Raw genomic sequence first — 16,563 nt, 5'->3', positions numbered from 1 at the left:
TCTTAATTTATTATTTTCTGGGCCAGGGAGGTCACTTCTCAGGACTTTTGAGTGCTTGGTCTTTATGAATGAGAAGGGCATTTCTCTTAACTCATTTTAAAGAAACATTTTTAGGCCTTTGGGAGATATTAATGTCATTAAAATGTTCTAGAGATTTATGTTTCCTATTGGGGATTTTGGCTGAGCACTTTAATTTCCTGTTGTGTGATCTAAAGGAAAAAGTACTCTTGGGGAAGAAGAGGGTCTGTCGGTTTTATCCTGAATTCGCTTTCAAATACCTGCCTGGTAGATGTCCGTGAGTCTCTACCACAGACCCTGATCCTTCTACTAGCCAAAGAGGCACCATCCAGAGTCTGTAATGGGCCACTGGTCGCATTGTGTCAGGCTACCTGACTCAGAATAGCAGGCCAAGAAGGCATGTTGGGCATCCTTTGGCTGATAGTTGGGTAGAGGATTGAGCTTTGGAGTGCAAACTCTCGGCGTTTGCAACCAGCAAACATTGTTGAAAGCAGTTAAGAGCAGGGTAGCCTTAAAAGCACTACGTTTTCCCTAAATGATCATTGACTTTGCTGCGACTTGCTGTACGTCACGTGGGTAACCAATGCAGGTATCCATGTCTTGGGCAGACCTCAACTACATAACATCTCTCTCTAGTCACTCTCCTACAACTTTTTCCTCTATCCTTTCTTAGCAGATTCACATATACGCTGATATATAGTAAAATTAATTCAAAGAATAGGGCAGTGGATTAGTATTTTGACGTCTGAGGTAGCTGTACAATAGATTTCAATTTTTTTTTTTCTTTTCAATTTCAAAGAGTGTCAGGGGCCTTTTGGTCATACTGAAGGCTGTTGTTTTTCAGAAACTTTGCTTCATTGTCAAAATAGGGCTACTACATGTCACTCTGTAACTGGGGGGGGGTAGGATTTGATCTATAAGAAGAGAGAATCCAAGGATATCAGAACTTATTGTGATCAGTTTTTATTATATCAAACTAGAGAATGACATCTCCTCTCAGACTTTATTCCTCATGGTAAGACCTAGGTGGATTTTGAATCCCCAGGACCTTGCATAGGTCTTTCTACATAAGGATTCCCCAAGCAGCAAAATGATTTTAAAGTTACCATCCAAAGGAAAAATGGTTTGTAGGCATCATACAGAGTGCTGGTTGATTTCTGTGTGTCTTGTAAAATTATTGGCTGAAGTCTAGTACATATTTAGGAATGTAATAGTTTGGACTATCTTAACTTTGCCATTTATAGAATCAGCCAAGTCATCAGAGTGGTTTTTATGTTGTTACTGCCTTGACCGAAATTCTCTTCCATTCTTGTAATGACTAGAGGGTCTCTTTGTTTGTGACAAGAGCTGTTACTCTTAGTCATTATTTGGGGTTATCTTACTTGCTCCCCATATTGTGTGAAAGACCTTTAGGATGCAAATTCTTTCACTTTTTATTCTCCTGATATTGGGGTTTGGACCATTACTCATATTGGCTTTTTCAGCTGCAACCTGTGGGCACAGATAGTATGAATTACCATAAGAGTGAAGGGCAGTAAAAACATATGACAAAGAAGTGAGACAGTTTGAAATGTAAAGGTAAATGGTATTCAGAAAGAACTATAATAGTGGGCTCTAGGAAGTGGTCTGATGAATCTGGAAAGTCAACAGCTTGAGTCCTCTTATCATTGTATTTGGGGTATGATTTGTTATTTATTTATTTATTTATTTGTGTACTTACTTACTTAACTACTTAATTACTTACTACTTATTTTTTTTTTTCAGTTTTAATGGAAACTCAGCTATTCCTATGTGTCAGGCACCCAGCTAGGCACTGGGTAACAGGCGTGTTACTGTCCGACCACACATGAGTTGGCAGGGGATCGCCCAGTGTGGACAGTGCAGAGTGAACACTGCTTTTCTCGAACAGAGAAGGAGCACGCAGCGTGAGCAGGGAGGAGGGCTGCTGGGCTGTGCCGGGTGGTCATGGTGGAAGCTCAGGGGATATTTCTCAGGCAGAGCTTGAACTGAGTTGGAAGGATGACATATTTGAGGTACATGAGACATGGAAGCACATTGGAGAGCTTGGGTAGTCTGAGACCAACACAAAGCTCGGGCTGTGTTGAAATAGTGCGCGTATGGGGATGTGATCAAAGACGAAGCTGGGAGCTGTAGGATGGAGGTCGATGATGACAGCGTGTTCATGTGGGGAGTCGGGCATTTCCCTGAGGGCACTTTGAGGAGGACAGAGACTCGGCTAGCTCTTCATTTTATGAAGATCACTCTGACACCAGGTGGAGAATAGATAGGACAGACAGGAACTGGAAATGGAGAACAGAGTTTGGAGGGAAGTAGCATATTCCAAGGTTGAGGGAAGAGGCTTGAAACTCCCTTCCAGATGAGACCTCTGAGGAATGGCCTTTTTCTCCTGATTATTTCCCTTCCATCCCAACTGAATTACTCTGCTTCATATAGCAGGTATATTTACACATGATGACGAAAGCTGTCAAGGAAGAACTTCATGGATGGCCCTAGGTCAGCCCAGACTTTGCCTCCTTCCGGGTGAGGAGTGGGAGTAGGTGCTCCATGGAGGCACACAGGGTGGGAAGAGTTACCCTGCTGAGAAGTACAGCCCCTTGAATCACAGGGTCCCTTGAAGTGTCAAGGGACATTTTGGAAGCTATTTTAGAAATCCTTTTTATTGTAAGAGGGGTTTTCCTGGAGAGATCCCCTAAAAAGCTGTCTAATAAGGAAAGAGCTGTATGATTATCAGAGAGACATTAAGTTAGACCTGTTGAGAATGAAGCAGATGAGTTTTAAGCTCTAAAAAAACCCTAAGAATAGCTTTTTATTGGGTTAGATGATTAGTAAGAATATGTTCTCCCCACTTTCCACTGTAATTGTCCTAAATAGGTTCCCTCTCTGGAGTTGAACGGCTCTTTTTTAGAAATGTAATTTGTTCTTCCCAGATGGTCGGCAGGTGTAGTGGGGCAGGGGAAAACCAAGGATTGATTAGATCTGGTTCTGAATGCTTTGTATCTTGAGGAAGTCAGTGAACATACCGGGTTTGGATGCCTTAAAAACGCGAAGACCCTTTCAAGTACTTTTAGATAAGAGTTGCCATCAAATACTTCTAAGGGGAATTTTCATTCTGCAACTTTTTTTTTACTGTGAAGAATATGGTTTCGCACTTAATTTTCTCCAAAGCTAGTACATTCTCCATTGTATTTTATGTAAAAAAAAAAAATATATATATATATATATATATATATATATATATATATATGGCATTTGGCCCAATAGAAATCAGTCTCTCAGAAGTGATATGCATTATGAGAAATAATGGAGATGGAAATTCAGTAGAACTTCCCCCAAAGATTTTGCTTTTTTCCCCTTAGCACTGTCTGCTGAGGGGTTTCTTATAAGAGAGTGTGCATTTGTGACCTACTACCTTAATGTATCTTGTTTCTGGACTCCTATTCAACTATACCCCAACTAAAATGCAGAGAACATGGTCTTCCTCCCCAACAGAGTTGATAATACCCTTAATTAAGGGTTTACTTAGTTTAAGCACAGGCTGAGGAGTTAGTATATTGTGTCTCCCTCATGACCATGACCTTGCCACCTCAAGATGACTTTATGGGCTTTACATACCTTATCTCATTTAATCTTCACATTGTGTGAGGTACCAATAATTTCTGTCCCCATTATACAAACTCAGGTACAGAAAATTTAAGTGGCTAGCCTAAGGTCACATTGCTAGTAAGTGGTAAAGCTGAGTTTTAAAGCCTATGACCTCTTCTCTACTGTAGCATATGGTGCAAGTCTGGACTTGTCTATTTCCAAAGCAGAGGCACTACCCAGGTGACCAGAGGTTATCTGAGAAGGTCCTTTAGATGGCTTTATGGTAGATGGTGTTTATGTCAATACGATTTCACTAAGTTCTAGATGATAGTTGCACAATGTTCTTTAAAACAAACTATTTTTAAAATTCGTTGTATTTTCATTGAGCAAGCCCTTTGAAACCTCTTTTCTCTCTTTTTAAAAAATGCCCTCTACTACCCCCAAAGGACCGCTACGTCAGTGTAGAAAAAGAAGGAAAACCAGAACAGGAGAGCTCAGTTTACATTTTTCTGAGGCAGCATTGACTTTTTGATGAGCTGTTCATGATCTTAAAAAGAAGAAGTGATCTGATCATTGTGACCTTCAGCGCTCTGTGAAAATAGGGTAGGTTGAGCAAGAAGGCGATATGATGCTAGCCATTCTCAGGCCTTCACCAGTACCCCAACGGGGGTGGGCATTAGGGGTGGCACTAATGCCCCCCTCCATTGTCATGCAAGTGTCACATGTATAAATCACTTTACTCACAGAGTGTGCATACTTTGCTGCTCATTGACCATCAAGCGCAGGGCTGGACTAGAATTGGTACCAGCACAGGAGTTTTCAGGAATTTTGTAAGCTGGTTGACATCATGTAACAGATATTGGCTTGAAATTGGCCATGGTGGGAGTATTTTACACTATGGAAATCAGGTTAGAGAAATGTTACAGATCAGGGTTTTTTGTTGTTGTTCTGGTTGTTAAATATTTACCTTTGCAGAGCTCATCAAAGGCCATTGGAGATGAAGACTTCATGAGGGCTTGTTGGTTTCAACCAATTCCCATGCTCGCCTTGACTCATTTTATGCTCAGTATATGATGAGAGGGCTGGAGTGATTGTGAAGAACAGGAGTGTTCGTGAAACCACCCCAGTGTCTCCAGAATGTTGGATTTTATTATTAGTCTTTTTCACTCATCATCCTAACCAAGTGACTTTTTTGAACCTTCATTCGAGGAGAGGAAACCATAAACACCTGAACATGCTTGCTATGAACATTGTTGATGCCTTTCTGAGCATTAGGAAGACATAGATCTTGCCTTTTAGACAAAAAGTAAGATCGTGGGAATACAGTCTGTCAGTGAAATTTTTAAAAAATATTTTATTTATTTGAGAGAGAGAATGAGCATGCTCATGCGTGAGTGGGGGGAGGGGCAGAGGAAGAGGGAAAAACTCCAGCCGACTCCCCACTGAGTAGGGACCCAAGTCCTCTGGACATGGTGCTCCATCTCAGGTCTCTGAGATTATGACCTGAGCTGAAACCAGGAGTGGGATGCTTAACCACCCGAGCCACCCAGGTGCCCCTTCCAGTGAAATTTTATAATAATATTTAGGACCCCGTTCTCTGGCTTTGCTTAATCTTCTGTAAAGTGTGAATTAGACCATTCGCTTCTCAGTTGGCTCTATATGGAGGACACTTGACACAGTTAAGGATCAGTGCTTTCTTATTTTAAAATTACATAGAAGTGAATTGGGTTTCTGCCAGTTACTAAGGATGAATCTTATGTTGTCTGTAAATGACTATCTTCAGAAAAGGCAAGAGAACCCAAAGCTGTGAATGTAGAGTTACTCTGAGAGCTACAGAGGGATCTTGGCTGTAGGGACCAAGACACAGAGCTAAGTAGGTTATTCCTAATGTCACAGACACTGCCCCTGAAGCCTCAACACTTGAGTCCTTGTATTTTAGCAGCGGGACTACAGGTGGCTCAGGAAGCTAGTAAGGGTCTTGCGCACATATGCACACGCATGCATACATATATCTGTATGGATTCATCTTCCTTTTTCTATTGTTTCCTTCCTTCCCACTCCATGACTTCTCACTCCTTCTTCCTCTATGAAACAACGTGAATTTTTTTTTTAAAGATTTATTTATTTATTTGACAGACAGAGATTATAAGTAGGCAGAGAGGCAGGGAGAGAGAGAGAGAGAGAGGGAGGAGAAAGCAGGCTCCTTGCTAAGCAGAGAGCCAGATGTGGGACTCGATCTCAGGACTCTGGAGTCATGACCTGAGCTGAATGCAGAGGCTTTAACTCACTGAGCCACCCAGGTGACCCATCAATGTAAATTTTAAAAATGTGAAAGTGGAAAGATTTATGTACGTATCAGGAGTGGAAAGTCAAGTTGCAGATGGCTCTACAGAGCTCTCTGGAGAGTCCCTGGCTGCCCTCACAGGGCTCCTCTCATTGTGGCTGTGCTTGGGAGGGATGGACAAGCCCTTTGGTTGGCACAGGGGTCTGCTGTGATGAAGCTTCCCCATTCAGGGTTTGTGCACGGCTTCTGAATCCTTTGACAAACACCCCCTGCTTTACAATTAAAGACGATGAGTGTTATTAAGCCAGCCTTTCCCTGTGCCGATCCCTGGGCTACCAGCCTTGACCCTTTAGGATAAAGGGCATCAAACAAAAGGGGAGAACAAAAGAGATGTTCTCCCCTGGTCACCAAACCCCACCCTCTACCCCCCAACCCCAATATGGCCAAGACCAGCTAGTGCTGGTTTAGCAACATTTACTATAAATTGGGATATTGGAGACATAGGCTTGGTTGAGTCCTACTTGGGTACTAACAGAGGGAAAATACACTCTTCTAGAACTCTGCTGTCCTTCAGACAGCATTTCTATCTCAAGGACCTGCAAGTCGTAAAAGACAATCTGTCAACTTTTGATTTCCTAGACCATGAAGAGGAGTTGACCGAATCTTTTTGCATGTACCCAGAGGTGGGTTTTAGCAATAACAGGCATGAAATGACTGACTGGGACAGTTCTTGAAGAGAAAAAAACAAAAAAAAATCCCAAACTCAAGCAGAGTGGTGGGGAGTTTGTGGCAGCCATCAGAGGTATCATCTGAGAAAGAAAAGACACAACGTGATGCTTTTCTGTGAACTAAAAACAGAGCAGAGAGTTAGAAACCAAAGTACCACCATCACTGAGGATTTGTTTAGTTTTTTCTTACACACTTCTGTTGCCTTGTCACTTCCCTGCTAGACGAAGAAAAGTCACCATCTTGTCTCAAAAAGACTATGTGGCTGTTTCAGTGAGGATTGGTTACATAGCAAATGCAAAAGTCATATACACGATCTGGATACAAGGGTTTCCAAAAGGTTTAGTGCACTTTTAAGGTTTTTTTTTTTTTTTTAAAGTTTTATTTATTTATTTGGCAGACAGAGATCACAAGTAGGCAGAGAGGCAGGCAGAGAGAGAGGAAGGGAAGCAGGCTCCTTGCTGAGCAGATAACCTGATGCAGGGCTTGATCCCAGGACCCTGAGATCATGACCTGAGCTGACAGCAGAGGCTTTAACCCACGCACCCCTGCACTTTTAAGTTATTAATAATAGTTTTGAAGACCTTTTAAGTATATAATTCTAAAGGTTTATGTTATCTTAGAATTTTTATAATTTTCATTTGATGAGGAAGAATGTTTTAGACAAACGTATTATTACATTCTTAGGAGTGCATATTTATATGTATTTATATACATATTTAAATACATATTTATATGTATTTGATACAGATTTTTGTTCTGGTGTTATATATAAGCAGATAAAACTAGATCTTCCTGTTAATTTTCTTCTGAATGTTGAATCGAAATGGCCTTTGAAAATTTTCCTTGAAAAAAAAAAACCCACACATTTTTACATTAAAAAGTCATCTTTCTCTGATTATAGATTATAGATACCTTATTTAAATTTCTCTTGATAATCAAGTGGTAACACACACACACACTCTCTCTCTCTCTCTCTTGCTCTCGCTCTCCCTGTAGGTTTACCCATATTCATAGAGGTTAGATGGCTCAGCTGTTGAGTTAGCAAGCCTGGGTTTGAGACCTCACCTACTACTTATAATGGGGGCTTCACAAAAAGTATCACCTAACTCTCTGGCTCAGTGTACTTCTCTGAAACTCTTGCCTTCCAACTTGATCATCAGTCCCTTATTTTTAAAGTTCTGGGTTATTTTAAAGTTCTTCCTTGAGAAAATTATTCCTGTTTTCTGATTTCCTAATACCCTTAATTGTAATTGCTTCATCATGTGTTTATGAAGATTAATTGAGTTAATATCTGAAAGGTACTTAGCACAGTGTCTGGCAGATGATAAGTGCTATGTAAATCCCTTGGTTTGTTATTGTTATATCCTCTTTATACAGGATAATTTTATATCAATGAGGCACCTTTAGAAGCATTGTTGAAGATTTTCTTTTTTTTTTTCTTTTTTTGGGGGGTAGTTTGGCATATTTCTCTAATTTCTCTCTTTAGTTTTGGAGACACTGCTATCTGAGAAATAGACAAATATAAAATATCTGTTCAGGAAAGGATGTACTTAAATACAGGAGCTTATATTATCATCTAGGAAACTTTTTAGGCTCTAATGCCAACACTTAATCATTCAGCTGTTCATACTGTCCCTGGACACTGGGGACACAGAAGAGTTCTTGTGTCAATATCTGGTAAGATTGTCCAAATCTAGTAGTTAAGTTAGGGCAGGGAATATGGCCAATTAAATCCCACCACCATCAATACCTCCCCCCAAAAAGTGATTCCAAGTTGAAAATTGTTTGTAGGAAGTGATATTGGTAAATTTTATGGGTAAATTGTTAGTTAGGAGTACCATTTGACTTTAAGTGATTAAAGAATGACTTTATTTTTTGGGGGGGGGTTGGTTCTCTTGTTCTTTTTTCATTTAGCAACATTTTCTGAGCTCTTGTTTTAAACCAAATACTTATCAAATACTTATATTTAAACCAAATACTTTATCAGAAGTTAGAGCTATAGAGGCTCCTGGGTGGCTCAGTGGGTTAAAGCCTCTGCCTGCTGCTCAGGTCATGATCCCAGGGTCCTGGGATCGAGCCCCACATCGCATCGGGCTCTCTGCTCAGCAGGGAGCCTGCTTCCTCCTCTCTCTCTGCCTGCCTCTCTGCCTACTTGTGATGTCTGTCAAGTAAATAATTTTTAAAAAAACCTAAAAAAAAAAGTTAGAGCTATAAAGTTGAGAGAAGCAGATAAGACTTCTGCCCTCACAGGGCTTATATTCCAATAGGATGAGACAAACAATAAACATTTTAATAAATGACTTAGTTCTAGGCAGTGCATTGTTGAGAAAAGCTGGTGGAGACGACCTGAAATAGGAGAGTCTGAAGAAAGCCCACCTTAAGCCTGAAACTTAAATAGAGTAAGAATGGACCGATCATTTGATAATCTGCAGAAAGTACTTTTCAGGCTATAGGTAGAACAAGAGCATAGGACCTTGAAGGCAGATGGTCTTGAAGTGTACGAACAGAGGTCCTGGAAGGTGTGCAGACCTCAGAACCACCCAGAGGGCTTATCACGACTCCAATTCCTGAGACCTGTCCCGGGCCACTAGGTCTGGGTGGAGCCTGAAAAGGCACCTTTGTCCTGAGCTCCCAGTGCAGATGCTGCTGTGGGGCCCACCAGGTGAGCACCACTGGGGTCGGCGGGGTGGGGGGGAGTGAAAGGATGAAGGGGTGGCTGCAGCGTTGTGAGCTGGGGGCCCCGAGTGGGACATGCAGCTGGGGGAGGAGGCAAGGCCCCAGGATCTCAGCCTCAATAACAAGTGCGAGTTTAGTGTCAGATCTATGAGGAGTCGTTGCAGGTTTGAGCCCCGCCTTGCCACAGCTGCTCTTGTTCCGAGGTGATTACAGTAGAAGGTCTTTGGTCTTTTTTTTTTCTTTTAAGATTTTATTTATTTATTCGACAGAGAGATCACAAGGAGGCAGAGAGGCAGGCAGAGAGAGAGGGAAGCAGGTTCCCCGCCAAGCAGAGAGCCCGATGTGGGGCTTGATACCAAGACCCTGAGATTATGTATGACCGGAGCCAAAGGCAGAGACTCACCCCACTGAACCACCCAGGCGCCCCAACAATCTTTGGTCTTTGAGGACTATCTGATTCTGCATGGCACTTGCCCCCGTAATGGCATGTGCAACAAATTCTCTGCTTTGTGGAGCAGAGTCACAACCATGCTCAGGTTTCGACAATAGGAGACATAGGCAGATGGGGTTTCAGATAGCTCAACACTGACTGAAACACATTCTCTGTATCTGGCACAGAACATTGAACCCAGCAAGGACATAATCAAAGCATATTTTTGATTTTTAGCAGCAGGCAGTATTCTGTCCTTTGGGGACAATACTGAAAAAATACAAAACAATTAGAGGCTTCTATAAGCAGAGGACATCAAATGTGTAATAAAGTGTTCAACTGAATATTACCCTATGTAAATGTTAATGATGCAGATAATAAGTGTCATGGCCACTAAGAAGTGGGAGAATTGTCTGAAGTTACTAGGGAACGCTTTATACAGGCGAGGCCTTCGAGCTGGTCCTTAGAAAATGGTGAGCATTTGCCGAGTTAGGGGGAGGGAAAAGCATAGAAAAGCCTGGTCTCAGATTCAATTAACATTCAAGGGATTATTGTGTTTTTCCCAAGTTTTTGCGGGTTCTACTGCCTTTCAAGGGAAAGCCTTACATGTGTTTCTGGTTCCTGAGTACAACTGAATTACTAGTCCATTGTCTGCTAAGAGCTGTTTGGTCAAGGAGCCCTGGGGACTTCTCAGAAACGTTTATCCTTTGAAAGAAGCTGTCCTGATTTGCCATTGTTAATGAAACTTGTACAACACAATGCTCAAGTTTAAGACCCACTGAGAACATGACCATGAACCTCCTTTCTTCTCCACATGGGGGAACCACATGGCAGATAGGAACTACAGAGACCCAGCAGCAGTGCTGCTCCCTCAGTGCTAGTAATTGTCTTGAACTTTCTTATGTCATATCCTAATAGCTTTGTATTAGGAGTGATGGTCTGTATTGCTTCTATCCCTCATGAATAAATACAGAATGTCTTGCCACCCAGAAGACAAAGCCTTTGTAGTCGTGTCTCTTTTGAACATGCATCCCTAGGACTCCGCATGCATACATTTCAATATTCTGTGCCCATGTGAGGCTTTGCTTTGGAAACGGTGAAATATGTGCTTAGTGCAGTGGGTATATTTTTACTCTGTCAAGTGCTTTTTTGCATCAGATCTTGAGTAATATATTTGATGAGTCAAAGGGCTCGCCTCCTTTGCTGAGGCTCTCTTGGGAGTTATCTTGAATATTAAGATAGTTCTTATTAGCTCAGATAATTCCAAAGGTGCGGATTTATCTTTAATCCCAAGGTTAAGGCAGAAGACAGAAATGAAAAAGAGCAAATGGTAAAAGAGAGGCCCCAGGCTGACCTAAAGAGAGATTTTAATGACAACCTGTAAAGTAGAGATCACCAAACTTTTTCAGTTGCTTTCTCATATCCAGAAAAGATTTTGAGGGTGCCTGGGTGGCTCAGTGGGTTAAGCCTCTGCCTTTAGCTCGGGGCATGGTCTCAGGGTCCTGGGATCGAGGCCTGCATCGAGGCCTGCATCGGTCTGTCTGCCCAGCAGGGAGCCTGCTTCCCCCTCTCTCTCTGCCTGCCTCTGTGCCTGCTTGTGATCTCTCTCTCTCTGCCAAATAAATAAATAAAATATTTTTAAAAAAAAGGAAAAGAAAAGATTTTGAGAATGCCCCCCATAAGTGTAATTATTTCTACATCAGATACTTGTACCACTGTACTTATATATTGTTGACTTATGAAAGGCACACGAAAATAGAAATAATAAAGAAAAAGAATCAAAAGAATGCAATTTCTAATATTTTCTTCCTATCCCTCAAATAATTCTCTTTTGCATCCTCTGGCATATGGACACTGCTTTTCAGTACACCCTTCTGTAAACCAATAGTGATAGCACAGTATAATATACTGGTTCTCAAACTCTAGACTGTGTCACAATTTCCTGGAAGCCTGTGAAAACACACATTTTTACCTCTTTCTGAAGTTTCTGATTCAGTAGGTCTGGGACCTCATCTTTTGCCTTTCTAACCACTTCCCAGGTGATGTTGGTCTGAGAAATAACACTTTAAGAACTACTGATGTAGCTAGCTAAGAGCATGGTTCCCAGAGATGGTTTACCTAAGTTGGATATCATGGTCCTTTCATTACCAAATGTGTGACCTTGGGTAGATTACTTATATAAGCTTAGTTTTTTACTTTTTCTTTTTTTTTTTCTGTGAAATGGGTGATCAAAATTACTTACTTCTTAGTGTCACTGGAGAGCATAATGAGGTAATGTAGACAAAGTGCTTAGTACCCAGTACTTACCACCTACAAAACACCAATATATGTTGGCTGCTATATGCTTCTCTTTCTTTTCCTCTTCATGTCATCAAACATCTTTTTAATGTCATGAAGTAAACTTTAGGGACTTTTATGCCTTAATTCATAAGAATCATGGGAATAAATTTTTTTTGCTTTACCATTATATGTCTAGAAAGACCATATTCCAAATGAAGTGTCTTTCTAGTTGGGTGATAGAGATGAAGCTCTTTTGAAAAGTCTGCCTAAGAGAGAACAATGTGTTCAGCCCTCTCCCTTCTGTGTGTAACTGTTGATAGTCTGTGGCTAAGTGTGTATCTCTGTAGTCTTTTGTATATCCTGATTCTCGTTGCATGATCTAGAGATGACATTTTGGGAGGTTGTGGTTTTGAATGTTTTGGGGCATGGGAGTCGCAAAGTCAAGTGCTTGCTTTGAACTTCATTGTGAACACTTGTCTCTCTCCTTTTTTCTTCTCTCCCCCTCTTCTTATGGATTACTAGGACCAAGTACCACCTGCCAGGAAGATTCATGTGCCAACCAAGGGGTCTGCATGCAGCAGTGGGAAGGCTTCACCTGCGACTGCTCCATGACGTCATATTCCGGAAACCAGTGCAATGATCGTGAGTACAACCTTTTCATACTTGGGAGTTTTTTCACTCTTTTGAGGTTTAGAGAAAACTTAAGGAACATAATGTAAAAGGATGGTTCTTCTGAAAGAATTGTAAGCAATTTCCTCCTCCAGAAACTTGGAAAATAGAGCACTGGTGCTTTTAATGGAAGAGCAAAGAGATATTACTTGTTCAACATTACTACATGTTTTCCCATTTGCTTACTACATGTGTTTTTTCTTTAGATTAGATTGCCTGTGTATGAGAAGCAAAAAACAAAAACAAAAACACCCCCCCCCCAACAGCAACAACAAAAACAAAACAAAATCCAGCTCAAGCAATATTTTTGCTCTAAGGAGTTCGGTTTTTCCATAATTAAGTCATCTGGATAACAGTTTTGAGACTCTTCCATTTGCATTGTCTAGAATTTAGAGGTTATTTAAAAAATCTAGGTGTTTTCTCAAAATTCTGAATTTAGAGAATTTCTTAGCTCTTCCAAATGATGAAGACATTCAGAGTTTATTATTTTTTAACTAGAAATGTTTAAGGCATTCTCAGGGGCTTTTCAAATATTTGGAAATTCCCTGTAGCTAACTCTGTTGATATCTGTTTGGTTTGTATGTACATAGTTGTTCTGTTTATATATGCATTTCTATTTTGTACATATATTTATAAGTATGTATCTGCATATTCGGTTCATATTGGAAGAGAGCCAGTTGTTAATTTTGTCCACTAGCAATGCTTCTATCAGCTGATTTAATTCTAGAAGACTGATTTCATGAAGATGATTCTAGAGTTGATGGTAGAGATACTTTAGTTCTGTGGGAATCTATAACCTGTATCTCCACGGCCTTCTTATGTTACTTTCCTAACATGGCTATTTTTAAAGAATAGGCCAACGCCTGAATTTCCTGAATACCTATTCAAAGAGGTTTGTTGAAAGCCCTGACATAGTGGATCCTGCTGATCTTCTGACTTTCTAAATGGTAGGAGTTTATATTGTGATCTGAACTTGTAGTCTGTTGACCTCTTGGTTTTATAAAAAGGTGTGTGGTGTTATCTGAGCAGATACTAAAGTCACAGTATGGTTGCCTAAGTGGGAGTAGGTACTGACTACAATGCCATCTCTATCATGATCACTTGGTTTTTCTTGAATCCTTATTTCTCAACTTTTTTTTTTTTCATGTGCATAGTTGCCCCGTGTTCTGTTTCTCATTTTTTCTCATAATTTTTTGTCTTTATATGCTCTGTCAGTCTCTTAAGAGCTACCTGGAGAAACAGGTGGGAACTGTACCAATGTAGAGATAAACATCTTTGTTTCTCATTGATCTAATGTAAGCAGGTGCCTCTAGGTCTGTAACATAAAGGACGTAGTATCTGCAGAAAGTTTTGGTATCAGATTATTCTTTCCAAGTACTTGGTATTATTGAAAGTCTTATTCCCACACTTATGAGTCAGAAATGCTGTTGTTTCACTTCGAAATAGGCAGTGATGGACCCACCCAGGATATCTGGGCAGTTGTGCTACATGTTCTTTATTTGCCTTCCACTTTGATTGCATAGGACTCATTGGGAAAGCTTTTTATCCTAGATGGTGGCATAATGCTTCTTTATCCTCCCAAGTTTATTCCATATCCTAAATACATACCACTCCTGGTAGAAAATGGTCAGGACGAGACTGCCCACAGAAAATACAGAAAGGTAAGTGATTCTAACTGCGGTGGATAGCATGGTCTTCAGAAGGTACGTATACACTTTTCTCTCATTGATATGTTCTTTTTGGCCACCCAGGCCCAGGCACTATTTTCTACTAAAAATCAATCAGAACTCTTCCTGGATTTCTATGATTTTTTCTCTGACTTTGTCAAGAGCAGATGCCATGTCCAGAATGAAGACGGTTACAGTATCTGACTTGAACAATTTGTCAGTATATAATGAGGTACTAGAGCGGATTGGGAAAAGTCAGCTTTCTTTTGTGACCATACCACGTCATCCTTCAAGGATGCTTCTGAGATATCCAGGCCTGGGTATTGTATTCTGGATTTTATTCTGTAAACCGTACAGATGAAGGTTTTATTGTAGAAGACCTTGAGCCCAAGTTGTTAAAGAATCTTCTCGCTTCGTCTCTGATTGGAGAGCAGACCAGGGCTGGTATGACTAGACGGCTATATGGAAGTGTGAGCAAGTACATTTTAATTGCAGAATATAAGGAATAAATAGAGTTCAGATAAACTGGATATAACTGTCATGTGTAGATATGCAATTTTAATGAAACCGACCTCATATATCAGAAATTTAGGTTGCTTAGAATTGTACAGTAGATGTCTCTGTATCCCATGATTGACGTTGAAAGTATCGGGGACTTTTCTTTTGGAATTAGCATTGGAGGCAGTTTGTTCAACCTAAAAAATCAGCCTTACCTGTTTACGTCATAGATCATTACTTTCTGTACGAACCTTGACCTTTAGCGTTGTAATTTGCTACTTTATCTCACAAACGTCTTCAAAATTGAGTTCACTTTTGATTTTCTCTGGGCCTCTGTTAGCAAATTCTTGGTAGTTTCACTTGCATCAGAAGAAGAGTTTTCACCTTCGGAGTCACCAAGATTTGAATAAATCTCATGCTTATCATTAGGAAAGGCTGTGGGGAAAAGTGCAAAGGAAGGGGAACAGATAACAGTAAGTGAATGGAAGAGGAAAGATGAGCAGGGCTGAGTCTTAGATGGAAGAACGCAGAGGCCATTAGTGATTGCTTTGGTAGCATGCGTGCAGCAGGTGGCCTGCCTTTGACCTAAATAACAGAAATGGAGCACGATGTGATGATTGGAATGTCAAGGAAATAGGGCCTTTACCTGATTTTTAGGAATCGCGTATTCTACAGAAAGTCGCATATATCTAAAATACATCGTATTTCTGACAATGCTGTCATAGGACCCTATGGTTGATTTAAGAGTCTATCTAGTGGCAACAGACTGTTTTGGTGGATGGTTGGGGGAGAAGGTTTGGATCTCTTATTTTCCATGAGATCTTTCTCAGGACAACAGATTGACCTCAGTTAATGGAAATTTAAAAAACAAAAACAAAAAAAAAACACAAAAAACAACACAAAAACACAATTTCTTAAGGCACATCCAAGAATAGAAACTAGTTCAATAGGAAAGTGCTAGGTTTTGATATTTTTCAAAATAAAGGGTTCTATTCAGTTCATCATGTATAGAAAAGTTACTTGTATCTGGGCATGATTTGTAAGTTTCTAAAGAAATGTTTGCATTTTAGCATTCTCCACATTTTTCCTAGCATTGGTTTTTTCATTTATGACCTTTGATTTTTCTTGCCTGTTTGCCAAATTGGGTGTTTGCTTGATGAATTTCAGGTGCTGTCACATAGTTGTCACCTCCATGAATAGAGGTTATGTTTAGAAATTATATCTCATTTAGTACGAGTAGACCAAGCATGGATGGGTTTAACTTTATTCCATCATTTTCTCTGAGAGCATGGTGGATTGGTAGAGGCAGTGGGTGAATTTCAGGTTTTGTTTTAGAGAGAGCCATGCAAAGCTGACACAGTGATTGTGAAGGTGTGGCATGTCTTCTCCGTGGCTGGTTACCTTGTGTAAGAGTGGATCTCTTGTACTGGATAGAAACCAAAAGTGATCTGATTGGAAACCCAGGTATAACTGATTTATTAATTGTCTTATGTAGTTTTAAGATAAGATCTTCTACCATTTCATCTAAAAGCAGATTCACAGGGAGTTTCCTCTAGGTGACTTTTAAAGCTGTTCTGAAACCATAATGAACAAAATCATCCCAGAAGTAATTTGGGGTTCATGTAGGATCCTGTGAGATCTAGGGGAGGACACACCCTAGTAATGTTCTCCAAAGAAAATCTTCAGTTCTTCTGAAAAACTCAAACCAG

At 40.4% G+C, this 16,563-nt stretch overlaps 1 protein-coding gene across 36 annotated transcripts in view; it reads left to right on the top strand.

The window, feature by feature from the left end:
- The window catches only part of NRXN3 (neurexin 3), a 1,566,681-nt gene that overhangs the window by 761,161 nt on the left and 788,957 nt on the right, over window positions 1–16,563 (top strand). For all 36 annotated transcript variants that reach the window (XR_009355806.1, XR_009355805.1, XR_009355804.1 and 33 more), the window contains one exon: window positions 12,543–12,662. Coding sequence is in view for 32 of the 36 variants with exons in the window: in XM_059182678.1 (XP_059038661.1) it covers window positions 12,543–12,662 (120 nt within the window). In the remaining 4 variants the exon portion in view is untranslated. The remainder of the gene's footprint in view (window positions 1–12,542; window positions 12,663–16,563) is intronic.

This window comes from Mustela lutreola, chromosome 7 (genome assembly GCF_030435805.1).
Source record: "Mustela lutreola isolate mMusLut2 chromosome 7, mMusLut2.pri, whole genome shotgun sequence".
NCBI classification, from domain to species: Eukaryota; Metazoa; Chordata; class Mammalia; order Carnivora; family Mustelidae; genus Mustela; species Mustela lutreola.
The sequence above is the reverse complement of the archived record's forward strand: the minus strand, read 5'-3'. Positions and strand labels throughout refer to the sequence as shown.